Genomic DNA, 25,599 nt, shown 5'->3' on the forward strand with positions numbered 1-25,599 from the left:
ACTTTAGCAGTGTGTTAAGAACCCTTTGGAATTTGGAACTGTAACACCTCAAAATTTCTAGGACTCCGAATCCTACCAAATTTAGATTAAACTTCATAGAAATGGACTTGAGCATCACTACTCTTTAAAAAATTTGAAACCATTGACCTATATCATGAAGAGTATAGTCAAAGGATGTAAAGGCATCTGCAGTTGCTAGGAAACCATTAGCTAATTTTGTTAGCCAATCACAGCAGACAGAGTGCAGTATTCCAGCAAATTGATGGCACAGGTTTGGTTACATAGAAAAGAATATTTGGAAAATAGACTGCTCCAAAATCTCCTTGGCAGAGGGTTTCTAGTATTTCCTATTTAATTTGGTAATGTTACCTATTTATGTTAACCACACACGTGTGTAGTGTCCATTCACTACCACTGCGTGGTTCCTCCTTGTGGTTTGCTAAGGGATGAACCTATTTGAATCGAATGTGCGATGACCGGAGGTGTCCTTGCTCTGGGGCTCCTCTGAGCGTGGCGATGGCAGGGTGTGTTTTCCGTACGTGAAAATAGAAGCATCATCCTTTGACTTCCATTCATGTCACAGAGTGAGTTTTGACCGGGACACGTGTAGTTCTCAAACATGCAGAGCCATTGGAGGAAGCCCCGTTGTGTAGGCAGTTGAGCTCCGCGCTCTTGTGGCTGTTTATTTAGGCTCTTGTCCACGCTGCGGTGAGAAGGCTGGGGCAGGGCCGTTTGGGTACCAGGTTAGAAGCATGGCCGTTGTCCCTCCGGGATAAATCGTGGCATCGCTGTGCATGGTTGTTTCCACGGCAGCCTCGGTCCACACCAGGAGACGTGTGCAGCTGGGCGCAGGAACCCTGGCTTGCTCAGTTCAGCGGGCACCTTGAGTCTCCCTACAGATGTCACTGCATGCACCATCAGTGTTTCTCCTCTGTGCTGTCTTTCTTTTTCTTTAAAGTGTATAGTTTATTAATCCTCTCATGAAAAATCTGCACAACCCCAACAGATAAATTCACCAAAGAATCTTTACTCCTTCCTTTTGCCAGCACCAACACTGGCCTTTGCAGTCCCCTGGCTGTCCTCATTCTGTTCTTGCCTTCCTTTCTCTGTTTTCTTGAGGTCTTCTTCTCCTCATATAGGCCATGTCTTGCAAGTCTGTGTTTGGGTTCATTTTCCTTTGCATAATCCAAGGAATCGTAAATCATGCCAAAGCCAGTGGACTTGCCACCACCCAAGTGGGTTCTGAATCCAAACACAAAGATGACATCAGGTGTCATCTTACACGTTTTGGCCAGTTCTTCCCGAATTTCTGTCTTGGGTACTGTTGCCTTCCCAGTTGAAGGACATCAGTGACCATTTGCTTCCGCTGAAGCCGTCTGTTGGTCATGAACTTCCTGGTCCGGAAGTTCACCTGCCTCCGGGGAGTCCCCGGGAAGCCAGGACTCCGCTCTGGGGAAATGATGCAGCAGCCATGGCACAGGGACAGCCGCCTCCCCGCCCCTGAGTCCCTGAGCCCTGTCCCAGTTACTAGGCCGTCGCTCTTGCTCCCCAGCCGCCTGGGGAAGTGCCCAGAAATGACTCCTGGCCGCTGCATCCCTGCGCCCGGGACTCACTGTTCTGTGGAGCCCCTCCCCCCAGGCCACGCCTTCCTGCTGCGCTGCGGGACCCCCGCCCCCTTCGGCCTCCATCGTCCTGCCCTGGACGCAGCTTTCCTCGTGGTTTCAGGTGAACTGACGCTCTCACTAAACAGAAGGCGGCCCTTCCTTCGCGTTTGCAAGCCCCGCATCTCGTGGCCGCTGTGGGAGCAGCCCGCCGCCCCCCCCCCCCCCCCCCCCCCCCCCCACCGCCCCACCGCATCGTGACCGGGAAACCCAGCGGGGCGGACGCTGACCTGCAGCGCCCCCTCCCGGGTGGAGCTTCACTTCAAACCCGCGGGGCGGGGCGGGGCGGGGCGCTGAGCATGGAAGAGGGTCATTTGCCCGCATTTCCCCTTCTCCCTTCCATCTTCTGTCATGAGGGTCGAAGACACACAGAACCGTCCTGCTGGGAGTTACCTGCCGGTTTTGGAGTCCCGTTACCTCCCCGTTAATTTCTTCTGTTTTTTTGTACTAGAAGGAACCGAGCCTGGGCCTACACAAATCCAGGTGCAAACAGCGAGTGTAGATGTCTATGGACTTCAGGAGGGTGTGTCAGAGGAAAGGGAATGGGCAGGAAAGAATGGAAAGAGGGGAGATGATGGGTGAGATCTGACACGGGCACAGCCACTGGGTGTTGGGGAAGCCGCTGCTTTTGTGACTGCAGGTGCCACGGGAAGGGCTGCTGTCTTCCCGGGTGGCCCCCCGCCTCCACACTGTGGGTAACCTTTGGGGATACCGTGTTCTCTTCTATCACATGTTTTCTTTTTAATGAAAGACGTGCCTGTCCGTACAGTAACGTGCCTTACTTTTCCCGTTAATTCTGTGGAATAACTTTCCCTGTGTCGTCCTTCCACCTCGTTTTTAATGCAGCATGAAAATTCCAATGTGTGAGCGCTGAGTAGCAAAGATCGCCAATTCCTGATGACTCTGTGACTTTTCATTGTACCTTATGGCCTTTTTTTAACTGAAAAAATGAATTCTCTCGTTTTTAATAACAATGGAGAAATACCAACACATTGCAACTTACTGTTTACATGTGTGCTTAGGGAAATATTTCCTTGCTTGGGGAGACAGTTGTCATTGAGATGACTTTATTTGCCATAGTTTTAAACAAATGTTACAGTATTAATTTTCTAAACATACCGAAATGCAAACATTTCATTGCCTTAGGGGAACACAAGCTTCATTTCATCCCTGCCCTGATCGGCCCCTTCCTGGAGGTGACCTTGATACCACAGCCGGACCTGCGGAACGTCATGATCCCGATTTTCCACGACATGATGGACTGGGAGCAGAGGCGGAGTGGCAACTTCAAGCAGGTAGGCCGTGCCCTCGGCCTGGGGGAGGCCTCTGTTCACTTCTTGGAGCTGGGAAATGAGCACCCCGTTAGCCATCGGCAGAGCAGATTCCAGCCTGGCCGCCCTCCCAGCCAGGTGGCCATGGACACTGCTAGTCTTACATCCCCCTGAGCGTCTGGAAAGCCCTGAAAAAACCATTTCATACCCTTTCAGCTAAAAGATTCTGTGACTTGCCAGGTCTGTGTTTAAGGACGGGCAGGGACTTTCTTTGCTCTCAGTTGGACACAGCGTGGGCGAATCAGAAGGTTAATGAATCTTAAAGTCATTGCGCTCACAGCGGTCTGCGTGGTGTATTTGGGGAACGGCTTAGCTTTGAGAGTCTGATGCACAGTGTGCGTTATTGCTCTTTGCTCAAAGCATCGAGGATTCTTTTAAAGGGGAAGGTGGTGGAAATTCTTGCAAAGGCTCTTCCGAAGAGACGTAGACGTAGGTTCTCAGAGGTCTGGTCCCGTTTTGCAAAGATGCCGGTTCTTATTCCAGAACCAGATTGCATGAGAAACCAGCTGCTTCTGCCCTCAAGTTGCAGATACTGGGCCTACTTCCTGTTCACAAAGTCACTGTACTCACCTGTCCACACTCCCCTGTCCACACCTGTATACACTCACCTATGGGAGGACTTGTCCTCACTTCATGCCTTTCTCAAACCCGACAAAAGCCTCTGTCAGCTCCACCAGCAAGCTGAGGGCCTCTGTCGAAGCGCCCTGTCCCCAAAAGCATGGCCTCTCACCCGTATCAATATCTGCATTTATTTTCAAGGACGCGAATAGGTGAATGAGAAGCTATTTAAAAATCGTGTTGGGGGACCCACTCTTAGGCCCTTTTGCCTTTATCCCCTGATTCAGTGTGATTCAGAGGACCCATTGGGCTTAGACCTGCCAGCCAGGCAGACAGCATCCTCCAGCCCCGCTGTTTCCGTCCCCGGCAGCCAGGGTGTTCATCTTCTGTCTCCTGCTGGCCGGGGGCACCGTCCGCCTTCCCGGTGGCAGCCTTGCAGGGTTTCCATGCTGGAGCATAGGAGGGTTTAGACCACAGTTTTCAGGAAATATGTGTTCTCTCTCTCTCTCTCTCTCTCTGCTTAGTGCTGACTTGGAGCATTTCTATAGGATCTGCCATCTGTCCGTGAACGGGCCAGCTTCTCACTTTCAGCAAAGATTCGTGCAACCTCATACTGTTTTGAGAAAGAAAATAGATAGAAAACACAAAGATATAAATGAATGTTTCTATATATGTATAGTGATTTTTTTTTTTTTTAAAGAAATGAGCTTGCCAGTGTTATAGCTCCTAGAAAAGGGCTCCAGTGTTGAAGCTGGGCTGCAAGTATTTGTGTTGGAATCGATGTGGAGAGGTTCTGGCAGCAGCCAGAGCAGCCCCGCGGGGCGTGGAAGTCCCGATGCTCCATCTCATGAGCCCCTTAGGATTCTGTCTCCTCTTAACCCAGCCGATCTCGTCACTTCCACACATCCGATCGGACCGTTACTTTTCCCCTTGGGCACATACCTTTGCTTCCATTTGCCTAGACACGCCCCTTGCCCAGGGGAGCAGAGAGAGCACTGTTGGGTGTGTTGCAGGTGGAAGCCAAGCTCATCGACAAGCTGGATAGCCTGATGTCAGAAGGCAAAGGGGACGAAACCTACCGGGAGCTCTTCAACAGTATGTGAGTAGTGGTCGCCTCCACTGGTTCTGCCCGGGGATCACATGTCACCTCAGGCAGCCGAGAGCCGCAGACAGTGTGGCCACGCGGGCGTGCCGGCCGGTGTGGCGGGAGGAACTCAGGTCGTGGCCTGGCTCTGGAAGATGGGTTTTATATCATTGATTGAACATGGCGTCTCATTTTAATCTCTAACTAGCTCAGGTCACGTGTTCCACAACAGCTCTCGCTCTTTTCCTGCCTAATAACGTGAGAACCGGGGCTGGAGGGTAATGCGTTTAAATAGGGTGAAGAGTGGAGGAGCCCCCCAATGTGGTGTGATTATTGTTGGGGCTCAGCGCTCCCCAAAGCCGCAGCCCCTGCTGCTCGGCTGCTGGGATATGCACCGTCACCTGTTCCCAGGCTCCATCCCCTCGGCGTGCTGAGGGCTCCCTCAGCATTGCAGCTGCTTCCTAAATGTTTCCATCAGAACGTCACAGAAGCAAGTCCTTTCAACGGGGATTCACACGGAGGATAGAGGGGCTCTGAGGTTGTCCTCAATAGATGTGAGCACAGTCCCCGGATGAACGGCTTGGCCAGGTCCTCCTCCACCGTGAGGGGGGCCAAGAGGACACCTAAGCATGTTCAGGAATTTAACTCTGGCCCTGGTTTCCTCTCCAGCTTAGTCCTTTTTGACCCTGGTTTCCTCTCCAGCTTAGTCCTTTTCAAATCTAGGGTTCTCCTGAGTGTGTAGGTATCCCTGAAAAGGAAGCATCATGCTTTAATCTGAGAGCCAAATGTAAATTCTGTCGTTCATGTCATGCTCTCAGATGTAGAGCCCCGATGTATGAACGTACTAGTATAGAGGAGCCCTGGCCGGTGTGGTTCAGTGGATAGAGCGTCGGCCTGTAGACTGAAGCATCCTGGGTTTGGTTCTGGTCAAGGGCACGTACCTTGGTTGCAGGTTCCTCCCCAGCCGGGGCCTTGGTCAGAGCTCATGTAGGAGTCAACCAGTCAATGTGTTTCTTTCACATTGACGTTTCTGTCTTTCCCTCTTCCACTCTGTCTAAAAATCAATGGAAAAATATCCTTGGGTGAGGATTCACAAAAAAAAAAAAAAGAAAGAAAGAAAAGGAAAGGAAAATATAGAGGTTTGAAAACTATCATTAGTGACTGATAGATTTCAACTTGCCTGATTCAGAATCATTCTCCGAGCTTTTAAAAAAATTATGTTGAGAGGACAAGTGGAGAAAGGGTGTGCCGGTTCCTGGTGGTGGTGGCGGCGGCGGTGGCGGTGACAAAGCGCGCTCTTTGTCCTGGGTCCCGAACAGCACCGTTTCCCTCCAACGCTGTCATTAACCTGGCACTTGCAGTAATTCCTCCCCACGCCTGCCTCCACTCCCGGGCACCGAGTGTGGGCCTGCTGACAGCTGGAGTGGAGCGCAGAGCTGATTAAAACCTCGTCCAACAGCACAAATTGCTTTTGAGCACGGCTCTCGCTTCGGTGACGAGTCCTTGGTTTGAATAAAGCACTAAAACGAGAAAGCACTCAGTGTGATGAGGCCCTTGGGCTTTGTGATTAATTTTTATAAGAAATTCACACAAGTAATAAATATGCACCTGGCTCTACGGTGCTTCTTCCTGACTTCAGTAAAGGCCTGATGGTGGTGTTTGGGTTGCTTGTATATAAATGTGATTTTGAAATAGCAGATATACCCTGGCATAGAAATGAAACCAATAATTAAAATATTAAGCATCGGTAATTAGGACCGTTGCAAGTTCCTGATCCATTCAATGGAAATTTTTATTCTTTTGTTGACTTTTAACACATTACTGAAATGTTACCACAAATATCTTTCTTTTGTGCTTTTGTGATAAGCATATTGGGAATAAATAAAATTCTGAAGTGATAATTACATATCATTACTACCTGGGCTCAGAAGAGAGAGTGAAGATGTAATTGTATTTTGGGTAACAATAATATGCACTTTTTGGTCATAGAAATCACAATGAGTTAGTGTAGTCACAGTGAGTCGCTGCGCACATTATGAAGTAGGAACGCACGTTGTCATGGGACGATCTCATCTGTTCTCTGTAATTCATGTCTAAAACTTCTTAAAATTTGTTCAGAAACTGCCCGACAGGTGTGCCTCAGTGGTTGAGCATTGACCTATGAACCAGGAGGTCACTGGGTTTGATTTCCAGGTCAGTGCACATGTCAGGGTTGCAGGCTTGATCCCTGGTAGGGGGCAGGAGGCAGCCAATTAGTTGATGTTTCTCTCTCTCCCCCTCCCTCCCTCTGAAATCAATAAAAATATATTTTTTTAAAAGTTCAGAAACTGAAGGCAGGTCACTCCCTTCTGAAAAGGCAGCACTTGCTAAAGTAGCATTAAAACAAGACTTTCCATTTGTATGACACCTTCCCAGGAACCCATCATCTTTCTCTAATCCAGGGGTCCTCAAACTTTTTAAACGGGGCCAGTTCACTGTCCCTCAGACCGTTGGAGGGCCGGACTATAGTTTAAAAAAAAACTATGAACAAATTCCTATGCACACTGCACATACCTTATTTTGAAGTAAAAAAACAAAATGGGAACAAATACAATATTTGTATTTGCATGTGGCCCGCGGGCCGTAGTTTGAGGACCCCTGCTCTAATCCCAGCAGCATCTTTATTTACCCAGACTGCACCTCCCTGAAATAAGAGTCAGGATTATTACTCTTAACGATGCTGACATTGCGGGTCAGACGCCAGGGGATGGGTCAGAACAGGGCATCAGAACCACACGAGGCCCCACTGGCTGTCCTGAGGCGTCATGGCACCCGATTGAGCACCTCCTGGGCCAGGACTCGCCTGGGGCTGGGACGTGGTGGGTGTGCTGTGGGAACACACAGGGGACTCCCAGCCTTGGGGGTCCTCGGGGAGCTTCCAGAAGGTGTAACTCCCATCTCAGCTTGTCGCGCAGTCGCTGCTTTATCGTACGCTGCTCCGGGTAATGCGGTCGGAGACCTGTATTGGTGCTCACTCACTAAGTTGTAGTTTGCAGACAGGATTAGCTCTTACACACACATCAGGTGTGTGACCCTTTTCTGCGGATGAAGAGCAGGCGCAGGCACAGGTGTTTAAGGTACGAGTGATGGTCTCAGCACAGTCCTGTTCCGACAGAGCGGGCGATGGGGGGCCAGGGCCTCCCCCAACTTTCCCTCATGGGCCCAAGCCGCTGAGCACGGAGCCCTCCCGCAGTGTCATGGGATTCTGCAGCCCCGCGCTGTGGAGTCTCATTGCGTGTCTGTTGGCAATAACACGCCACCTGTGCTGTCCTTAGACGAGTCTCTGTGTCCTCAGCACGGTGCACGGGCATGACTGTGGACCAGGTGAGATGCCTCCCCTCGCCCAGCCGCGTGGCTCAGGGGTTGAGCATAGACCTCTCCCTCTCCCCCTCTCCCTTCCTCTCTGAAATCAATAGAAATGTTTAAAAAAAAAAAATGCCTCCTCTTCCCCTGAGTCTCCTGTCAGGTAAAATCGCAGGGGGAACTTGGACACCAAGAACCAGCCTGGCTGCCAAAGCCCATAAGTTGGGTTCTAGTCTCAGCCCCCGCCTTTGGGTGCTGGGCACTTGAGGAGGCGTGCTCTGCAGAGCTCTGCCTCTTCTCGCAGGAGGGCGTGTAGCTCCGATGCCTTACTGCTCCGGGAGGCTGTGCAAAGGGAAAGAAATCTCCCGTATTTTTAGCTCGCTTACCTGAGCCCTTTGTCTCCCGGCCCCTGGAGTCTGTGAGGTGTGGGCTGGCACCGGGGAGGCTGCTGCTGCACCCGCAGGGCATGGGCAGGCAGTGCCCATGTCAGCACTTGGCTCACTTCCACTTTGGCATTGAAGCCTGAAATAGTGCTATTCAGGGGTTGTTTTTGTTTTTAAAAGAAAACACTTTTTTTAAAAAAAGGTTTTTATTGATTTCAGAGAGGAAGGGAGAGGGAGAGAAAGATAGATGGGAGAGAATCATTGATTGGTTGCCTCCTATACCCCACACTGGGGATCAAGCCCGCAACCTGGGTGTGTTCCCCGACCGGGAATCGAATTGTGACCTCCTGGTTCGTAGGTTGACACTCAACCACTGAGCCACGCCGGCTCAGTAAAGAAAACACATTTTAGTGAAACTGAGGGATCAGTCAGGGCGAGTCTGTTCTTTCATATACTCCCCCCCCCCCCCCCCCCCAATCACAATCTAGGAAACAGCTCAGAATAAACCTGAAAACCAAAATGATCAGGAAGGTGTAGGCAACAGATGCGGAGACAAGACAGAGGCTGGGCACTGGGAGGCAATAGCTGGAAGTGGGGAGAAGGGAGAGACCATAGCCACAGACCCCCCCCAAAATAGCTTTTTTCTTTACTGCTTCTTTTTCCACTAAGCACAATAGACAGCAGGCTTAGGTGGTACTTGTAAGAAGTGTTTTCTAGGTTATTTCTGCAACCAGGATGAGACACAGGATTTTAGACAGAAATGATGATTATTCCATCCAGAGGGGCAGGGAGGTGTCTTCACAGGTCCTGCTCAAGGTCCACCTTTTACCACGGGGACAGATTCAGCCCTACAGGCTCTGCCAGTGTCTGCTTCACCCAGGGACAGTGGTTCTCAACCTTCTGGCCCTTTAAATACAGTTCCTCATGTTGTGACCCAACCATAAAATCATTTTCGCTGCTACTTCATAACTGTAATGTTGCTACTGTTATAAATCGTAATGTAAATATCTGATATGCAGGACGGTCTTAGGCGACCCCTGTGAAAGGGTCGTTCAACCGCCAAAGGGGCCGCGACCCACAGGTTGAGAACCGCTGCCCTAGGAGAAGCCGGGAATGAGTAAAACAGGTGCTCATTGCTGTGACTTATTATGTTGTGTTTAAATAGCGCCTCTGCCCCAAGGTGCTTGAGGCTAGGGGGGAAGGCAGGAGGCAGTGGTGTGGTACCTGTCACCTGCCCACTGTAACCACCCCATAGAGAGTCCCCTGTGATTAGTGACGCACTGTGTGAAGCTGTTGCCTGCATGCACCAGACAGTGCGATATGTATTGAGTGGGCAAATGCTAAGCGAGAGGAAAAAAACGCCACACGTCACTCCGTCTGTGCAAGGGTTTCCTGGGGCGTTGCACTGGTAGAGCTGCTCGGGTGAGGATGCGCTCCACGGAGAGGTAGGGAGCCGGTTTCCCGGGAACACAGCGAGGGCGGGCCTGACAGTGCGCTCGCAGGCGTGCTGTCCCCGCTGGCCACACTGTCCTGGGCTGTGGGGAGGTGCGAGCCTGCTCCCGGGAGGGAGAAGCCGGGAGAAAGCGGGTGTGAGCTGCTCGGGCTTGCCTGTGTGAAACTGATGCTGTGCATGAGTTCGTCTTTCACGGCTCGGAGAATCTAAACATCCATTTGCTTTGTCAATGCTTCCGGGATTAGAATTCCACTCTTTGGTCCCTATCCTAGGTAAGACATTGTTTGCAAATTGTGCTCCTTGTGAGATGTTGCTGTGGTTGCTAAGGCATTGAAGGTGCTGATGAAAGTAAAATGGTCGCCATGGTGACCGACAAAAATAAATGTTGAAAATGCCCGGGGTCCTCTCTTTTCCAGTCTGCTGAAGAAAATCGAGCGGGAAACATGGAGGGAGAGTGGGGTCTCCTTGATCGCCACGGTGACTCGTCTGATGGAGAGGTTGTTGGATTACAGGTGAGTTGGGTGCCATTTCCCAGGTGTGCTGCGCCATGGTTAGGGACTCAGAGTCGAGGACAGTCCCCACACACCTGAGCCCCCCCCCCCCCCCCCCCCCCCGAGATCTGATCCACAGCCGTGAACCTGAGGCCTGAGATAACGGCTGTGCACTGTGCTGGCTCAGGACGTTTCTTGTGTCGCTCCTCTTTCTGTTTTGTTTTGGTCGGCAGTTCTTTCCAAGTCTCAGTGGATGGAGAGGGTTCTCAGAGCCCCGTTAGTAAAGGGGTTTTGGTTTTGTTCGTTTTTATCTGGACCTGCCCATTAGAGCCAGTAAGAGGATCCATCCATTTCGGGGTGAAGATGGAGTGTTGGAGAATTAGACAACCATGCTGCTTCCATAGACAGCGTTTTATTTTTAATTTTTAAATGATCTAAACTGGTCAGGCAGTTTGTTCCACTTGAATGCATGGTGTTTTGGGTTTATTTCAAGAATGAACCTTCGTTGTCATTGTTGATGGCCAGGCTTACCCGCCCCTTTCCACCCACATTAGAGGTGTATAATACCACACCTTCGCCCCGCCCCCGAGGCCCCGCCCACTGAGAGGGAGGGCTGCCCACCGGAGGCTCAGGAGTCTGTCACCCCTCACCTGAGACCCTGCAGCCTGGGGCAGTTGCCTGGGGGCCGTTGCTGCAGTCCCTGAGCCTTCTGCCCCTTCCCTGAACGACCAGTGTGTGTGTGCATGGGGGAAGGAAGCTCTGGGTCTGACTGTTGCTCTGTTTCAGGGACTGCATGAGAGTGGGCGAGGTGGACGGCAAAAAGATCGGCTGCACAGTGAGCCTTCTGGTTAGTGACCCCCCTCCCCTTCCCCCTCAGAGCCTGGCGTTTGTTATTTTACAGAAATACTACGTTTTGTTTGGTTTCGATCCAGTGTTGTTTTATCTGATATTTCTTAGAAGAGTTTCGAAGTGTATCTAAAGGAGGCCTAGTGAGCCCCACCAGTGTGGCTCAGTGGTTGAGCATTGACCTATGAACCAGGTGGTCACAGTTTGATTCCCGGTCAGGGCACAGGCTCGGGCTGGGGGCTCCATCTCCAGTGTGGGGCGTGCAGGTGGCAGCCGATCTTTGATTCTCATCATTGAAGTTTCTCTCTCTCCCTCCCTTCCTCCCTCCCTCTCTCTCTGAAATCAATAAAATATATATATATATATTTTTTAAATATATTTTATTGATTTTTTACAGAGAGGAAGGGAGAGAGATAGAGAGTTAGAAACATCGATGAGAGAGAAACATCGATTAGCTGCCTCCTGCACACTCCCCACTGGGGATGTGCCCGCAACCCAGGTACATGCCCTTGACCGGAATCGAACCTGGGACCTTTCAGTCCGCAGGCTGACGCTCTATCCACTGAGCCAAACCGGTTTCGGCAATAAAAAATATATTTAAAAAATAAAATAAAAGAGGCCTATCGAGCTTCAGGTTGAATTCAATCCCAGGAAATTGCCCGCTCCAGCGTTGCAGATGCACCCATGGTGGCCCCGGGGCCTGGAGGCGGGGCCTGGAGGCGGGGCCTGGAGGCGGAGCCTGGAGATCCCAGTGGGAGCCATCTGTCCCCTGTGGCTCAACGGGCTCCATCATCCTTTGTCGCTCTTAGAAACAAGCAGCGTCCCCTAGGACTTTGTACTTGTGTTTAGACAGTTTCTTTCCATCGTAATAAATATTAGTGATCTCTTCTTTTGCGACCAAATGACTCTTTTCTGTTAAGCCAATTTTCACTTTCTAGCTTCTTTGCAAATTAAATGTATGATGCCACCATGGTTAAGGCTTGTGTTATAAGTAGGATGATCATATAGCTTACCCTCCCAATAGAATATTTAAAAAAAAAAAAATTGATTTCAGAGAGGAAGGGAGAGGGGGAGAGAGGGAGAAACATCAATGATGAGAATCACTAATTGGATGCCTCCTGCATACTCCCTTCTGGGGATCGAGCCCCCCAACTCGGTCATGTGTCCTGACCAGGAATCAAACTGTGACCTCCTGGTTCATGGGTTGACGCTCAACCACTGAGCCACACGGGCCAGGCCCAACAGGATATTTTTGAGAGTAAAAGTAAATATCATGTAAGGATAACAGGCAAAACTGGAACTGCCCTGGGAAAACCACATTTATATTAAACCGTCTCATAAGTAACGATTAAATTGAGTGATGTTCTCACCACAGGGCAAAAAAATGATTGTTCACGGAGACATGCATTGTTCAGTGATCAAAAAGGGTAAATTCATGCTTTTGATCATTCCCCTTAATCACATTTGAAATAGGGAACCATGTGACTGTTTTCATTTCTAAATTGGTGAGTGTCTTGGCTTCTTTGTCTTATTTTAAAGAAAAATGAGCCCGGCCGGTGTGGCTCAGTGCTTGAGCATAAACCTGTGAACCAGGAGGTCATGGTTTGATTCCCAGTCCGGGCACATGCCAGATTGCAGCTCAGTCCCCAGTGTTGGGTATTCAGGAGGCAGCCAATCAGTGATTCTCTCTCATCATTGATGTTTCTATCTCTCCCTTTCCCTTCCTCTCTGAAATCAATAAAAAAATTTTTTTTAAAAAAGAAATAAATGAAACCACACCATCTGTTCTGAGCACATATTCCTGCTCTGTCTCTCTCTCGAGTTTGCTGCTCTGCATAGCCTCTGCCTGGGAGGCATGTTCTGCCCCTCTGATTCTGTCTTGTCTGTTCGTTGGCTCCAGGCTTGTTGTATTGAGTTCAGTTTTGTTTTTAAATATATATTTATTGATCTTAGATCGGATGGGAGAGGGAGAAATAGAAACATCAGTGATGAGGAGGATCATTGACTGGCTGCCTCCTGCATGCCCCCTACTGGGGATCGAGCCCACATCCTGGGCATGTGCCCTGACCCAGAATTGAACCATGATCTCCTGGTCCATAGATTGATGCTCAACCCCTGAGCCACATGGGCCGGGCAAGAATACTTCTTATTAAAAGAGCAAAACCTGTGACGTGGAAGTGAATCGTTCTAGCTCATACTCCATCTGGAACCTTCTTGATGTTTTTGTAGTGGCAAATGGTTCTGTTCATCCGCTCACTCCCTCTCAGCGATGTTTCTCCCCTCGGGGAAGATCAGCTCCAACTGTCTCAGGAGAGCTCTGGCTTCCTTCACGCCGCCAGCGTTCGCTGGAGTGTTCGCCGTACAAGTGCATAATCCTTGTCATGACTCATGCTGGGAAATGTAATTATTGTTTTGTTCTCGGTGTCACCCGTTTCCCCAGACATATGTGCATATTCTCCTCTGCTGATGGGAGAGATCATTCTGTTTTTTTAAAGAACTATTCATTTCCAGAGTGAGTCTTATTTTTGTTCTCAAAGAAAGCCGCTTCTTACCAGATAGCTATTAGAGCAAATCATCCTTTAGTAACGTAAAAACCTGCTGTGGGATGTTAGATGTGTGTTGATGCTACAACACTGCTTGCTAATTAAAATGATATGAGTTATAATGGGAGCTGTGAATGGCGTTATTTACGTGGTTGCTTAAAGAATGCCAAGATTGCCCGACCAGCTTAGCTCAGTGGTTGAGTGTCAACCTATGAACCAGGAGGTCACAGTTTGATTCCCTGTGCTTGGGTTGTGGACTCGATCCCCAGTGTGGGACGTGCAGGAGGCAGCCGATCAGTGATCCTCTCTCATCATTGATGTTCCTATCTCCCTCTCCCTTCCTCTCTAAAATCAACAAAAATATATTTTAAAAAAGAAAGAATGCCAAGATCTACAGGAGAAGAAAAGGGAGAGGATAATGATACAAATTGGAAAAAATGTCATTCAATTACATGTCCGTGTCTCAAGGATAGCAGAGCCCTCATAGTGAAGAGTGGACTCCTGGGAGGTGGTATTCAGGACGGGCATGGGCAGATGGTCCTCAGGCTTCAAGCTCAAGCTCAGTATCATGAGCCACATTAGCTAGTTCAGCCCGTTACCAAAGCCCTCTCTAACGAATCAGCTCCAAACACGTGGAGAATCCGTGGCCTGTCCCCCGTGGAAAAACCTGTCACTTCTTCAAGTCATCAGATGTGTCCCCATCGCCACACACTTCCTTATTCCTCATCCCGAGTAGCATCATCCGAAACCAGGACCCACCATGACAGGCGTCCCAGTGCTGTAGCCAGGACGTCATGTCCAAGGGCCTCTTTGGAAAGGGCGCGTCCGAGCCTCACCATGCTGCTCTTCTGCTGGAACGGACGTCCTGTGCTCTGTGTACCACCTTCAGGGAGGAAGGGGCCTTGCTCACGTGAAGGACCAGAGGTGGATGCTGATAATGTACCTGCATTCATTCATTCATTCATTCATTCATTCATTCATTTATTTTTGGTTAATCCTCACAGGAGGATATTTTTTCCCACCGATTTTTAGAGGCAGTGGAAGGGAGGGTAGAGAGGCAGAAACATCAATGTGTGAGAGAGACATCGATTGGTTGCCTCCTGCATGCACCCTGACCAGGGCCGGGGATGGAGCCTGCAACCGAGATACATGACTGGAATCAAACCCGTGAGCCTTCCGTCCAAGGGCTGGTGCTCTAACCACTGATATAACCAGCCAGGATGGTGATGTACCTTTAAATGCCAAGAGCATGAGCCCAGGTTACCTTCAAGTTGAGTCTCTGATAACATTAAAAAGTGTTGGGGAAATTTAGGAAGATCAAGCTACTTTTTATATGAATATTTTCAATAAGCTTGTCTCCATAATAATAATTTGAAACAAAATACCTTGTTATCAGTCCATTTATGTTTTGTATGTCAACTGGAAAGATTTAAACTCCAGCACAAAGGAGCTCTCATAACACCCCAACAACAAAGAGCCTTTCTTTCCCACCTTCACATGATCTTCGGAAGGAAAAATTGCATTTGCGTTGTTTTGACTCAGCCTTACCAATGTGCCTTATTTTTCCTTCGAGTAAACGTGTGTTTGAAACTTGAAACGCCTTTGGATATCACTAATTAACTTTAATAAACAGGTTAATCTGTTACCTTTTTCACGACTTTAGTTGAATAGGCTGACTGTCCATTGGCAGCAAAACTAACAAAAAAATGATAGTCACTAAGGCGATGTTCATCAGTGGTGATAACACCGCAGACATTTCCAGCGCATCCAGTCGCTAGGTCCTGCTGAGCACAGCCGGTGTTGAATGAAAACATGCCCCTGGGCCTCCGTACTACACTGTTAAAGACATTTATACAAACAATCCATTCCTCTGGTTCAATTTCATGACACGTCAGCAGAGTAAAAGGCAGGTGTTTCCGGCCTGACTGTTGAGCAATTCTCCACACTTGTACTTCTTTCCCCCCCAGAACTTTTATAAGACGGAACTGAACAAGGAAGAGATGTACATCCGCTACATCCACAAACTCTACGACCTGCACCTCAAGGCACAGAACTTCACAGGTAATTCTGTCTTGGGCTCCGGCCGGGGAGGGTGGACCCTGGTGTGTGAGACACGGTAAGTCCTCTCCTTTTCGGAATTAGGGCTCCAGCATTTCTGCTTTAAAATGGAAATTTATTTCTTATATAATTGATTGTCTTTTGTTCTCTGTGTCCCAGCCTCCATATCAGATAAAGAACCACCTATTTTTTAATAATGGAAATTTATTTTAAACTAGAGGCCCAGTGCATGAAATTCGTGCATGGGGGGGAGGGGTCCCTCAGCCCAGCCTGCACCCTCTCAAATCTGGGACCCCTCGGGATGTCCGACTACCGGTTTAGGCCCAATCCCCATCTCGCAATCTGGGACTGTTGGCTCCTAACCACTCACCTGCCTGCCTGCCTGATTGCCCCTAACCCTTCTGCCTGCCAGCCTGATTGCCCCTACCTTGCTCCCCTGCTGGCCTGTTTGCCCCTAACTTGCTCCCCTGCTGGCCTGATCACCCCTAACCACCTGTGCCTTGGCCTCCAGCCTAAGCCGCAGTCTGGCCTCCCTCTGCGGGAGGCAACCAGGCTTATCAGGGGAAGGCGCCGCCCCCATCACCCTGCTGCTGCTGCCACTTCTGGCCGCAGCAGCTGCGAGGCCTGAGCCCAGGGTCTTGCAGCCGCCGGGGCTCACGGCTGCCTGAGCCCATGGCTGCCATGAGTCCATGGTTGCCTGAGCCCATGGCTGTCATGAGTCCATGGCTGCCTGAACCCACGGCTGTCATGAGTCCACGGCTGCCTGAGCCCCGGGCCTCGCAGCCACTGTGGCTTTGTCCAGATGGACGTCTGGAAGACATCCGCCCTAATCCTATAGATTGCATTTATTTATGTATTTTTGGTATTTCATTTTCATTTGTATGCTGGCTTTTTAACTATATTTCTTAGCATCTTTTTTTCGAGGTTGTTTTGGGTGTTACAAAATGTATCCCTTACTTTTCAGTCTACTCAGAGTTAGTATTTTATCACCTCACGTTAAATGTGGAAAGTTTACAGCCGTAGAGGTCCCTTTGTCTTCCCCACTTTATGTGGTAGCTGTTATATGTATTCCATCTACATACAATGATGGCCCCACAGACATGCTGAGAATTTTGGTTTCTTAGCTGATCATGTTGCCTGAGAGTTTAAATGGTCATTTTTAAGTAGCTGGTAGCCAGATTTTGAGAGAAATGCTCAACCTAGTTTCTGTATCTGTGGGAAAAAACCCGGTAGGCTTGTTGTATTTAAAGTCCATAAAAAAAGAAGCGAGAGAAGCAACGGAGGACAGTCCCTGCAGATGTATAGCAGGTCTATTCTGGTTCTCTAAACAAAGTCCAAATCTAGCGGGGTATATTTTGGAGAGGGAAAAACTCTTTGTTTGTAGTTTTTATGCCCCCCAAAGTCCTTTTCCCTATAACATTTTCTTTCTTTTTTTTTTCTTTCTATTTCCCCTATAACATTTTACCCATCTCCCTTCTGTCTTCGTTTCTGTGAGTTCCTGGAGAAAGTGAAATGGATGGAGAACTTCTCTGTAGGGTTCTGTGAATGAATGAATGAATGAATGCATGAATGAATGAATACAGGGAACCAAACAATGACATGCAAATCTCTGATGATTCCGTCTTCGAGAAAGTCAGCATTCACTAACCTGTCATTGTATCTATTCTTACATTCTGGGCACTTTTCTGGAATATCGTGAAATTCAGAAAGTAGTGTTGTCCCCTCTTTGTCACGAGCTGGCCCCCCCCGAGGGGCGGCTGCGGGGCCCATCTGGACTTTGCTCCCCGCTGCCTTGCAGAGGCCGCCTACACCCTCCTGCTGTACGACGAGCTGCTGGAGTGGTCGGACCGGCCGCTGCGCGAGTTCCTGAGCTACCCCACGCAGACGGAGTGGCAGCGCAAGGAGCACCTGCACCTGGCCATCATCCAGAACTTCGACAGGGGCAAGGTGAGCGGCCCGGGCAGCGGCGCTGGTGCCTCTCCCTTCATCCCGCTCAGGGACGCCACCTCCTCCGGTGGGGTGCGTGCCATTTCCAGCTTCCGAAAGACTTAATAACGGACACGTGAGTTACATGCTGTCTCCATGCTTAAAGCCCCAGCGATCCTCCTAACAGCAGGAAAGACTTTTTAACAAAATACCTTTTTATTGATTTCAGAGAGGAAGGGAGAGGGAGGGAGAGAGAGAGAAACATCAGTGATGAGAGAGAATCATCATCGGCTGCCTCCTGTACACCCCACACTGGGGATGGAGCCCGCAACTGGGGCCTGTGCCCTGATCAGGAACTGAACCATGATCTCCTGGTCATAGGTCGATGCTCAACCACTGAGCCACGCCAGCCAGGCATAACTTTTTTTAAAAAAAATATATGTTGTATTGATTTTTCACAGAGAGGAAGGGAGAGGGATAGAGAGTTAGAAACATCGATGAGAGAGAAGCATCGATCAGCTGCCTCCTGCACACTCCCTACTGGGGATGTGCCTGCAACCAAGGTACATGCCCTTGACCGGAATCGAACCTGGGACCCTTCAGTCCGCAGGCCAACGCTCTATCCACTGAGCCAGACCAGTTAGGGCCCGGCAGGACTTTTAATAATTTACATGTTAATTACATGCTGTCTCTGTGCTTAAAGCTGCAGTGATCCTGTTAACAGCAGGTCATAGGGATGAAGTGAGGCTCGGTGATGGAAGGCGGTCCCGCCGGCCTCGGGGTGGAAGTAAGCAAGTGTGGGCGATCACTGACTGTGCCGTTGGCCCGCAGTGCTGGGAGAACGGCATCGTCCTGTGCCGGAAGATCGCAGAGCAGTACGAGAGCTACTATGACTACCGGAACCTGAGCAAAATGCGGGTAAGGCAGGGCGCGGGCCGTGTGCTGAGCACACGTGGCGTCCTCTGCTGTGAGCTTCCCCATCTGACGTTGTGTCTGGCCCCTCGACATGCCTCCGGGGAGGACAGGACAGGCTTTCCTCGGCTGCCCAGCTCTCGTGCAGAGAAACCGCTCATTGCTCTGTGGCGCTTTGAGGAGGACACAACAGTGAGCCCTGGACGAGGCCAGCGATCGACAGCCTTCCTCATCTCAGGCCCACACCAGAAAGTATATTTTTGCCGATCTGACCAAAAACAACAGTGTGATTTTGATTCATTCACACCAGATGGCTGTTGTTGTGTTGACTGTTGTCATTTTCGCATTGGACAGTCAGAGGGAAAGAGGTCAGTGGCCCTGACTACCGAGGCAGGTGTTGCAGGGTTAGCAGTTCTTGCGGCACTTGGGTGGAAAATCGCTGATCTGGGCTAACCCCCAATCCGAACACACAGTCTGAGCCGGGATTAATACTTCCCTGAGGAAACCCCACACTGGGAAGGGCTTCCCACGTGGACACAAGTCTCTGTAGCGATATATTCTCCTTAGTCCCATAGCCCACGAAGCAAAATAGTAGGAATGGCCAACTGACCCATTTTTTAAATATTCTGGGGCTAAAGTCTATCGTTGTTACCTCTCCTTAGCTTCAGAGATGTGTTTGTATTTGCTAAACCTAAACCAGGGTCCACCCGAGAACTAGGAGTTTGGTGTTCTCTGTGTTCACAAAGGTTTTACTCTCCCTTCCCTCCGACTCAGCCAGGCACCTCCCCCTCCGCCCCGGGCCCTCCGCGTCCTTCAGTTCCTCTGGTCTCTAAAATGGGATCATCAGCTTCTGCATTTAAAAAAAGAGGGGATGAAGTTGCCTTTTAATTTTGAGGCAGCAGTTGAAGCGATGGTGTCATTAACCTTTAACAGCTCATGTCAACCCCGTACCTCCCCCCCTATCCCCCCCCCACACACACACCCCAAGAGGCCCTTCAGCCAGCAGGAGGTGGCCGTTGGCCGTGTGGTGTTTCATGTCCGCGGGTCATGGATAATTCTAACGAGAAAACACCTGACTGGGAATCGAACCACGACCTCCTGGTTCAAGGGTTGACACTCAACCACTGAGCCACGCCTCCTCCACTTTGGTTGGTCAGTTTATCCCCATCCAACCTGAGCACGTGTGCACCTCCCAGATGTCCTGAGTTCCGTGTCTGAGGAGAAGCAAGCCCCCAGGTGAGTACACCTGGCACGAGAATTCCCCAGAAAGGTTGCTTCTCACGGTTCATGCTCATTTTTACTTCCCTGGGAGGAAAACATTTCCCCGATGGACTGTGCGCACAGACACCATCTTCTCCGGCGAGATCATGTCCTAGCACACCTAGGCTTTGAGCAGGTCAGCGAGCAGCCCGAGAACGGGAGCGAAGTGCTCCTGTGGCAGAGGAAACGTCCTGTGCTGTGAGGTGGAGGAGCCGGAAGAGGGGAGGACTGACCGGGTGTCTCCTTGCTTCCCCAGATGATGGAGGCCTCTCTGTACGACAAGATTATGGACCAGCAGCGCCTGGAACCAGAGTTCTTCAGGGTTGGATTTTATGGGAAAAAATTTCCATTTTTCTTAAGAGTGAGTCGTGTACTATTTAGTTCACTTTCATACTTCTAATATATAGGGTGTCCTCCCAAAATATATGTACACTTTGAATAATTATAAAGGCAGTGTTTATTAAAATACATTTCATTGTTAACATTGAGTTATCAGCTGTTAAAGTGTGTCTGCATTTTGTGGGGGACGCCCGGTAGATTCTGCGACCCACAGAGCTGAGCTGTGACTGGCCCTGTTCCCTTTTCAGACAAGTGAGCACATCAGGAGACTTCTTTTCACTTTTTAAAAAAATATATATTTTATTGATTTTTTTACAGAGAGGAAGTGAGAGGAATAGAGAGTTAGAAACATCGATGAGTGAGAAATATCTATCAGCTGCCTCCTGCACACCCCCTACTGGGGATGTGCCCTCAACCAAGGTACATGCCCTTGACCGGAATCGAACCTGGGACCCTTCAGTCCACAGGCCGATGCTCTATCCACTGAGCCAAACCGGTTAGGGCCTTTTCACTTTTTTTAAATTTTTTTAAATTTATTTTTTATTTCCTATTTATTTTTATTGTCTAAAGTTTTACATATGTCTCCTTTTCCCTAATTGACACCCCCCCCCCCCCCCACACACACACACACACACACTTCTTTTCACTTTGCAAACCCCATTCTCAGGTAGAATGCCTGGTTTTGAATACTTCTCCAAGATACCAACCAATCTTGTGGTTTCGGTGTCCTGAGTTTCGAAGTTTGCTGGATGGATGAGCCACCTTTGGTCATTAGGGTTGTTTCCCTTAGGGGACCGGTTCTTACTCTTCAATTCAGCGGACCATCCTCACCACTGGCGTTAGAGGGAGTGCAGGCCTGGCAGGGGTCCAGGTCCCACACTGCATACGATGCTGCCATTTCGCCTTTTTCACCAGCTCCCCAGTCTCTGCGGGCCCCCTACCCCCACCCCCCCGGTCTGTCTGTTCTGTTCTCATATCTGGGAATCCATTCTTGTGTTGTTTGTTAGTTGTTTTTTAAAATATATTTTTATTGATTTCAGAGAGGAAGGGAGAGGGAGAGAGAAACATCAGTAAGGAGAGAGAATCACTGATCGGCCGCCTCCTGCACACCCCACACTGGGGATCGAGCCCGCAGCCCAGGCCTGTGCTTGACGGGGAATCAAACTGTGATCTCCAGGTTCATAGGTCGACGCTCAACCCCTGAGCCACGCCGGCCGGGCTGTTAGTTTATTTTGTTCGTCCTTTATTCTGCCTGCAGAACAAGGAGTTCGTGTGCAGAGGGCACGACTACGAGCGGCTGGAGGCGTTCCAGCAGCGGATGCTGACCGAGTTCCCGCACGCCATTGCCATGCAGCACGCCAACCAGCCCGACGAGACCATCTTCCAGGCGGAGGCGCAGTGTATCCACCCGGGCGGGGCCGTGCCCCACGAGAGCCACGTGGCGGGTGGGCGGGCGGGCGGCTGCAGCCCACCCCCCGACCGGGCTGCGCAGCGAGGGACCCTGCTCGGTTGCCGTGTTCTCCGTCTCCCTCATTCTCGGCATCTCATTTTAGCTCAGCTCCTTCTGAGCAGAATCGTTCTGTTTATTATCATGATATCAGGGGAAAAGAAACCTCTTAGATTCTGCTTAATATTTTCCCTTTTAAAAAATATGTTTTTACTGATTTCAGAGAGAGGAAAGAAGCGGGAGAGAGAGAGAGAAGCATCAGTGATGAAAGAGAATCATCTGTTGTCTGCCTCCTGCACACCCCTTACTGGGGATGAAGCCACAACGTGGGCATGTGCCCTGATCAGAAATAGACTGTGACCTCCTGGTTCATAGGTTGACAACCACTGAGCCACACCGGCCACGCTAATTTTTTCCCTTTTAATTAAAACTTATCCCTGATTTTAAAGCTCTTTTTAGTGACTTCCCTTAGAATAATTTTCCCCTGACATATCCTACGGAAGTGACTTCAGTTCATGAAAATGATCGCCTTACGTTCACTGGAACGTACCATTCACCGCCTTTGCCCTTGATATTTTTATTCCCACTCACCCCGTCCAAAAAAATAAAAAATCAGTGGTACATCCATGGTTCCCTAAAAATTTTAAATGGATACTTTTCCCACAACCGCTGACCTAGAACTCACCTAAGACCTATTGTTTGGGAATGAGTGTTTCCTGGGCACGTCCTTGGAGATGTTAGTTTACTTCCAGCCAAAGGGGAGCGAATAGCAGGTAGTTCCCCCCCCCCCCCCCCCCCCGCCACAGCTCAGCGGGAGCCAGGCTTGTGTGGCGCTTGCAGAGCGGGGTGTCCTCCTTGACGCTGTGCCCCCAGATCTGCAGATCTACGCCGTGACCCCCATCCCCGAGAGCCAGGAGGTGCTGCAGAGGGACGGTGTCCCCGACAACATCAAAAGCTTCTACAAAGTGAACCACATCTGGAAGTTCCGCTACGACAGGCCGTTCCACAAAGGCCCCAAGGACAAGGAGAACGAGTTCAAGGTACGCGCAGGCTCCTAGGCTCCTCGGAGAAACCTCCTCATTTCTTGCTGCTGTTGAATGCCTGGCGCTAGTGCAGGAATCTCACAAAGTGTATTCTCTTGGGAATAAACTTGGTTTCCATAAGAAAATTGAGCCATAGGCACAGAACCCTGGTTGACAGCGTCAGCTCTTACCAAAGGCAGCCGTGGTTTCGTGTGGCCTGGGTGCTGGTCCTGGCTGGAGGGGCCGGGCTCTGAAATCCTCTGTTCACGTGGACATGGGAAACGTGGCAAGGTGGGCGGGCTGCGGAGCCGTCGGAGGTTCTGGCGGGTGGGCTCCGGGCTGGCTGGCAGGTAAGTAGAAGGCATCTGTGAGCAGGTCCCATCGCTCTTGGATCTTAGCATCTTCATCTTTAAAATAGAAAAGCCCTTTCCTGCAGGAGGTTATGCAGCCGTGTGCGGCGAGCTGGTACATGACCCCTGATAGAAGTGAATGGCGAACATTAACCCCTGCTCAGTGGCCAGGAAGAGGGGCAACATGGGGGTTAACCTGTCCTGTGTCCCACAGAGCCTCTGGGTGGAGAGGACGTCGCTGTTCCTGGTGCAGAGCCTGCCGGGCATCTCCCGCTGGTTCGAGGTGGACAAGCGCGAGGTGGTAAGGACCAGACTTGTTCGGGGCACTTCCTTCTCACTGCTGTTCGCCCGGGACCCTGCCAGGGTGAGGTGATCCTGCCTTTGACTGGAAGTTTCTGGAAGCCCTCAGAGCAGTGAGCGGGTGTGTGTGAGACTGACCACTGTGACCAGGGCTCCAGGAGGGCACTCTTGTTGTCCTCGTCCAGGGAGCCAGAGGGGTCCTCAGCGGTCCCCAGGCCTCAGCACACAGCACTGGCCCTGCGGTCAGAGGAACTGGACTCCGCTCTCTAGTTACTGTAGCTGCACGGCCTTCACGATCTGATCCCTGGGGGCCGGGCCAGGAAGGTCATCACAGTGTCTTACTCAGTCCCCAGGGCCACTCTTGTCCCTCCTCTCACCAGCTTGGAAAGCTTTCGCAGGAGGCCCTTTGACCAGATGTTGAGGGTAGACTTGAACACGGTGTTCTGACTCCAAAGCCAGTGATGGCATCTCTTCGAGCCTCAGTCTCCTAGGCAGCGGGAGGCCATGCGGAGGTACCTCAGTGTCGGCCGCACAGAGTCCACGCGGGTGGAGGCCATAGTGGGAGGATGCTGGCATGGGAGTCTCACCAGCAGCCCGGGAGGAGAGCCAGCCAGGGAGCTGTGGGTGTTGTTAGAGCCTAGAACCCAGCACCCAAGAGCTCTCGGGGTGTAAGTCATGCCCCAGCTCCGGTCCCCAGTGTGGGACAGGGAGAGCAGTTGCTGATGGCGGCCACATCCTGTGAGACCCCGCCCTGCTGCCCCAGCTGCTCTGCAAACCCCCAGCACCTGGGTGTCAGCCACAGCCCTGCGATCCCAGGATCCTTCTCCGCGCACGCCCCGCGCCCCCCCACCCGGCCCCGTCCACGTTGGGGCGCAGCCAGCCCTGCCTGCCTCCCTCCTCCAGTGATGGGAGATGGGCCGGGAGTGAGCATAGCTTTCACCTCTTGCTTATTTCGTGAACAAGCCCGCTCTGCTTGGTGGGTCAGCAAGAGCAGCGCCTGCCCACACTGTCCCTGAGAATGGCTCTTCCTCCCTGAAGTCTCCGAGCTGACCCACACACAGTTCACCACGTACGGTTAAGCTGGGGAGTTAATGGCGTTGCGTTCTGAAGAGCCAGAGAATGCAGGCAGCTCCCCACAGGCCCAGAGCAGTGTGGTCTTGAAGGGTGAGGCCAAGGTCCCCAAGCGGGTGCTGACGCAGCACACCCGGTGCTTTCCGTGGACGAGGAGAGGCTGCCCCACATGGAGCTCCGCAAATCTCATTGTTGTGCTTCCTTCCAAATGGCATGGACCCAGCCCTCAGAAATGCTCCCAGCCATCCACCGCCCTGATGACTCAGCGAGCCTCCTCTCCTCCCTGCCCAGAGTGCTCAGTTCTGGGCATCTCACCCATCGTACTCACCCTGAATATATCACACACGTGCACACGCACACGCACATGCGTAGGCACACATGCATGCATATATTAGCACACGTGCACATACACATGCACATGGCACCCACATGAGCACACATGCACACGAGTACATGCATGTGCGCCCATGGGTGCACACACACGCTCACGTGTGTGCATGTACACCTCTGATAAAAAGGAGCATGCTTAGATGAAGATGAGAAGAGCATCACCAAACACAAGCCTTCCAAGCAGCTGCCCACGGTATTGGAACGGGCAGCCTTCTATTCTCTCCAACAGAACCAATCTCTCTGGGCCGCTCTGTTCCCTGAACACAGCCCACTCCTAACACCTCCCGCCGCCTGGCAGGCCCCCACCTTGCGTTCATGTTCCTGGTTTCCTGCTTTCGCTCCCGCTATAGATGGTCCTCAGGGCCAGGCACACGTAGTAGACCCTCAATACGTACATGCCAAGCCGAGCTGAAACCCTCATTGCCTCGCCACAGTCTGAAAGATTCTGGAAACCGAAAAGGTGTTTCCGAAAGTTGGGCTCCAAAATGATTAACCTGACCTGAGGGCGTGTAAGCCCAGTTATGCTCTTTCTCTCACTTAGTGTAAGAATCCAAACCGGGAGGAACTTTTATGCGTTTATTTGAGTCAAACTGATGACCGTTGGCGGGAAGCAAAAGCTCAATGGATTGAGGAAATGCTACAGAGAGTGCAGTTTTACCACCTGCTTTATACATCAGGACAGAAGGGGAAGATGTAAGGACGTTAACATGCTGCCTGGCCCGTGTGGCTCCGTGGCTAAGCATCGACCCATGAAGCAGGAGGTCACAGTTCGATTCCCATTTGGGTCACATGCCCAGTCGGGGGCGTGTGGGAGGCAGCCAATCGACGATTC

The 25,599-nt window shown here is 50.8% G+C and overlaps 1 protein-coding gene across 3 annotated transcripts in view; it reads left to right on the forward strand.

Annotated features, from left to right (window-relative positions):
- Nucleotides 1–25,599, forward strand: part of DOCK4 (dedicator of cytokinesis 4) — a 198,877-nt gene that overhangs the window by 154,927 nt on the left and 18,351 nt on the right. For 2 of the 3 annotated variants that reach the window (XM_036327289.1, XM_036327291.1), the window contains exons 31-42: nucleotides 2,808–2,956; nucleotides 4,564–4,649; nucleotides 10,058–10,084; nucleotides 10,229–10,324; nucleotides 11,090–11,150; nucleotides 15,660–15,753; nucleotides 17,549–17,697; nucleotides 18,508–18,594; nucleotides 20,105–20,209; nucleotides 21,446–21,587; nucleotides 22,508–22,674; nucleotides 23,221–23,307. In XM_036327289.1, coding sequence (XP_036183182.1) covers nucleotides 2,808–2,956; nucleotides 4,564–4,649; nucleotides 10,058–10,084; nucleotides 10,229–10,324; nucleotides 11,090–11,150; nucleotides 15,660–15,753; nucleotides 17,549–17,697; nucleotides 18,508–18,594; nucleotides 20,105–20,209; nucleotides 21,446–21,587; nucleotides 22,508–22,674; nucleotides 23,221–23,307 — 1,250 coding nt within the window. The remainder of the gene's footprint in view (nucleotides 1–2,807; nucleotides 2,957–4,563; nucleotides 4,650–10,057; nucleotides 10,085–10,228; nucleotides 10,325–11,089; nucleotides 11,151–15,659; nucleotides 15,754–17,548; nucleotides 17,698–18,507; nucleotides 18,595–20,104; nucleotides 20,210–21,445; nucleotides 21,588–22,507; nucleotides 22,675–23,220; nucleotides 23,308–25,599) is intronic. The other variant, XM_036327290.1, reaches the window with a different exon arrangement.

This window comes from Myotis myotis, unplaced genomic scaffold, assembly GCF_014108235.1.
Source record: "Myotis myotis isolate mMyoMyo1 unplaced genomic scaffold, mMyoMyo1.p scaffold_m19_p_11, whole genome shotgun sequence".
NCBI lineage: Eukaryota > Metazoa > Chordata > Mammalia > Chiroptera > Vespertilionidae > Myotis > Myotis myotis.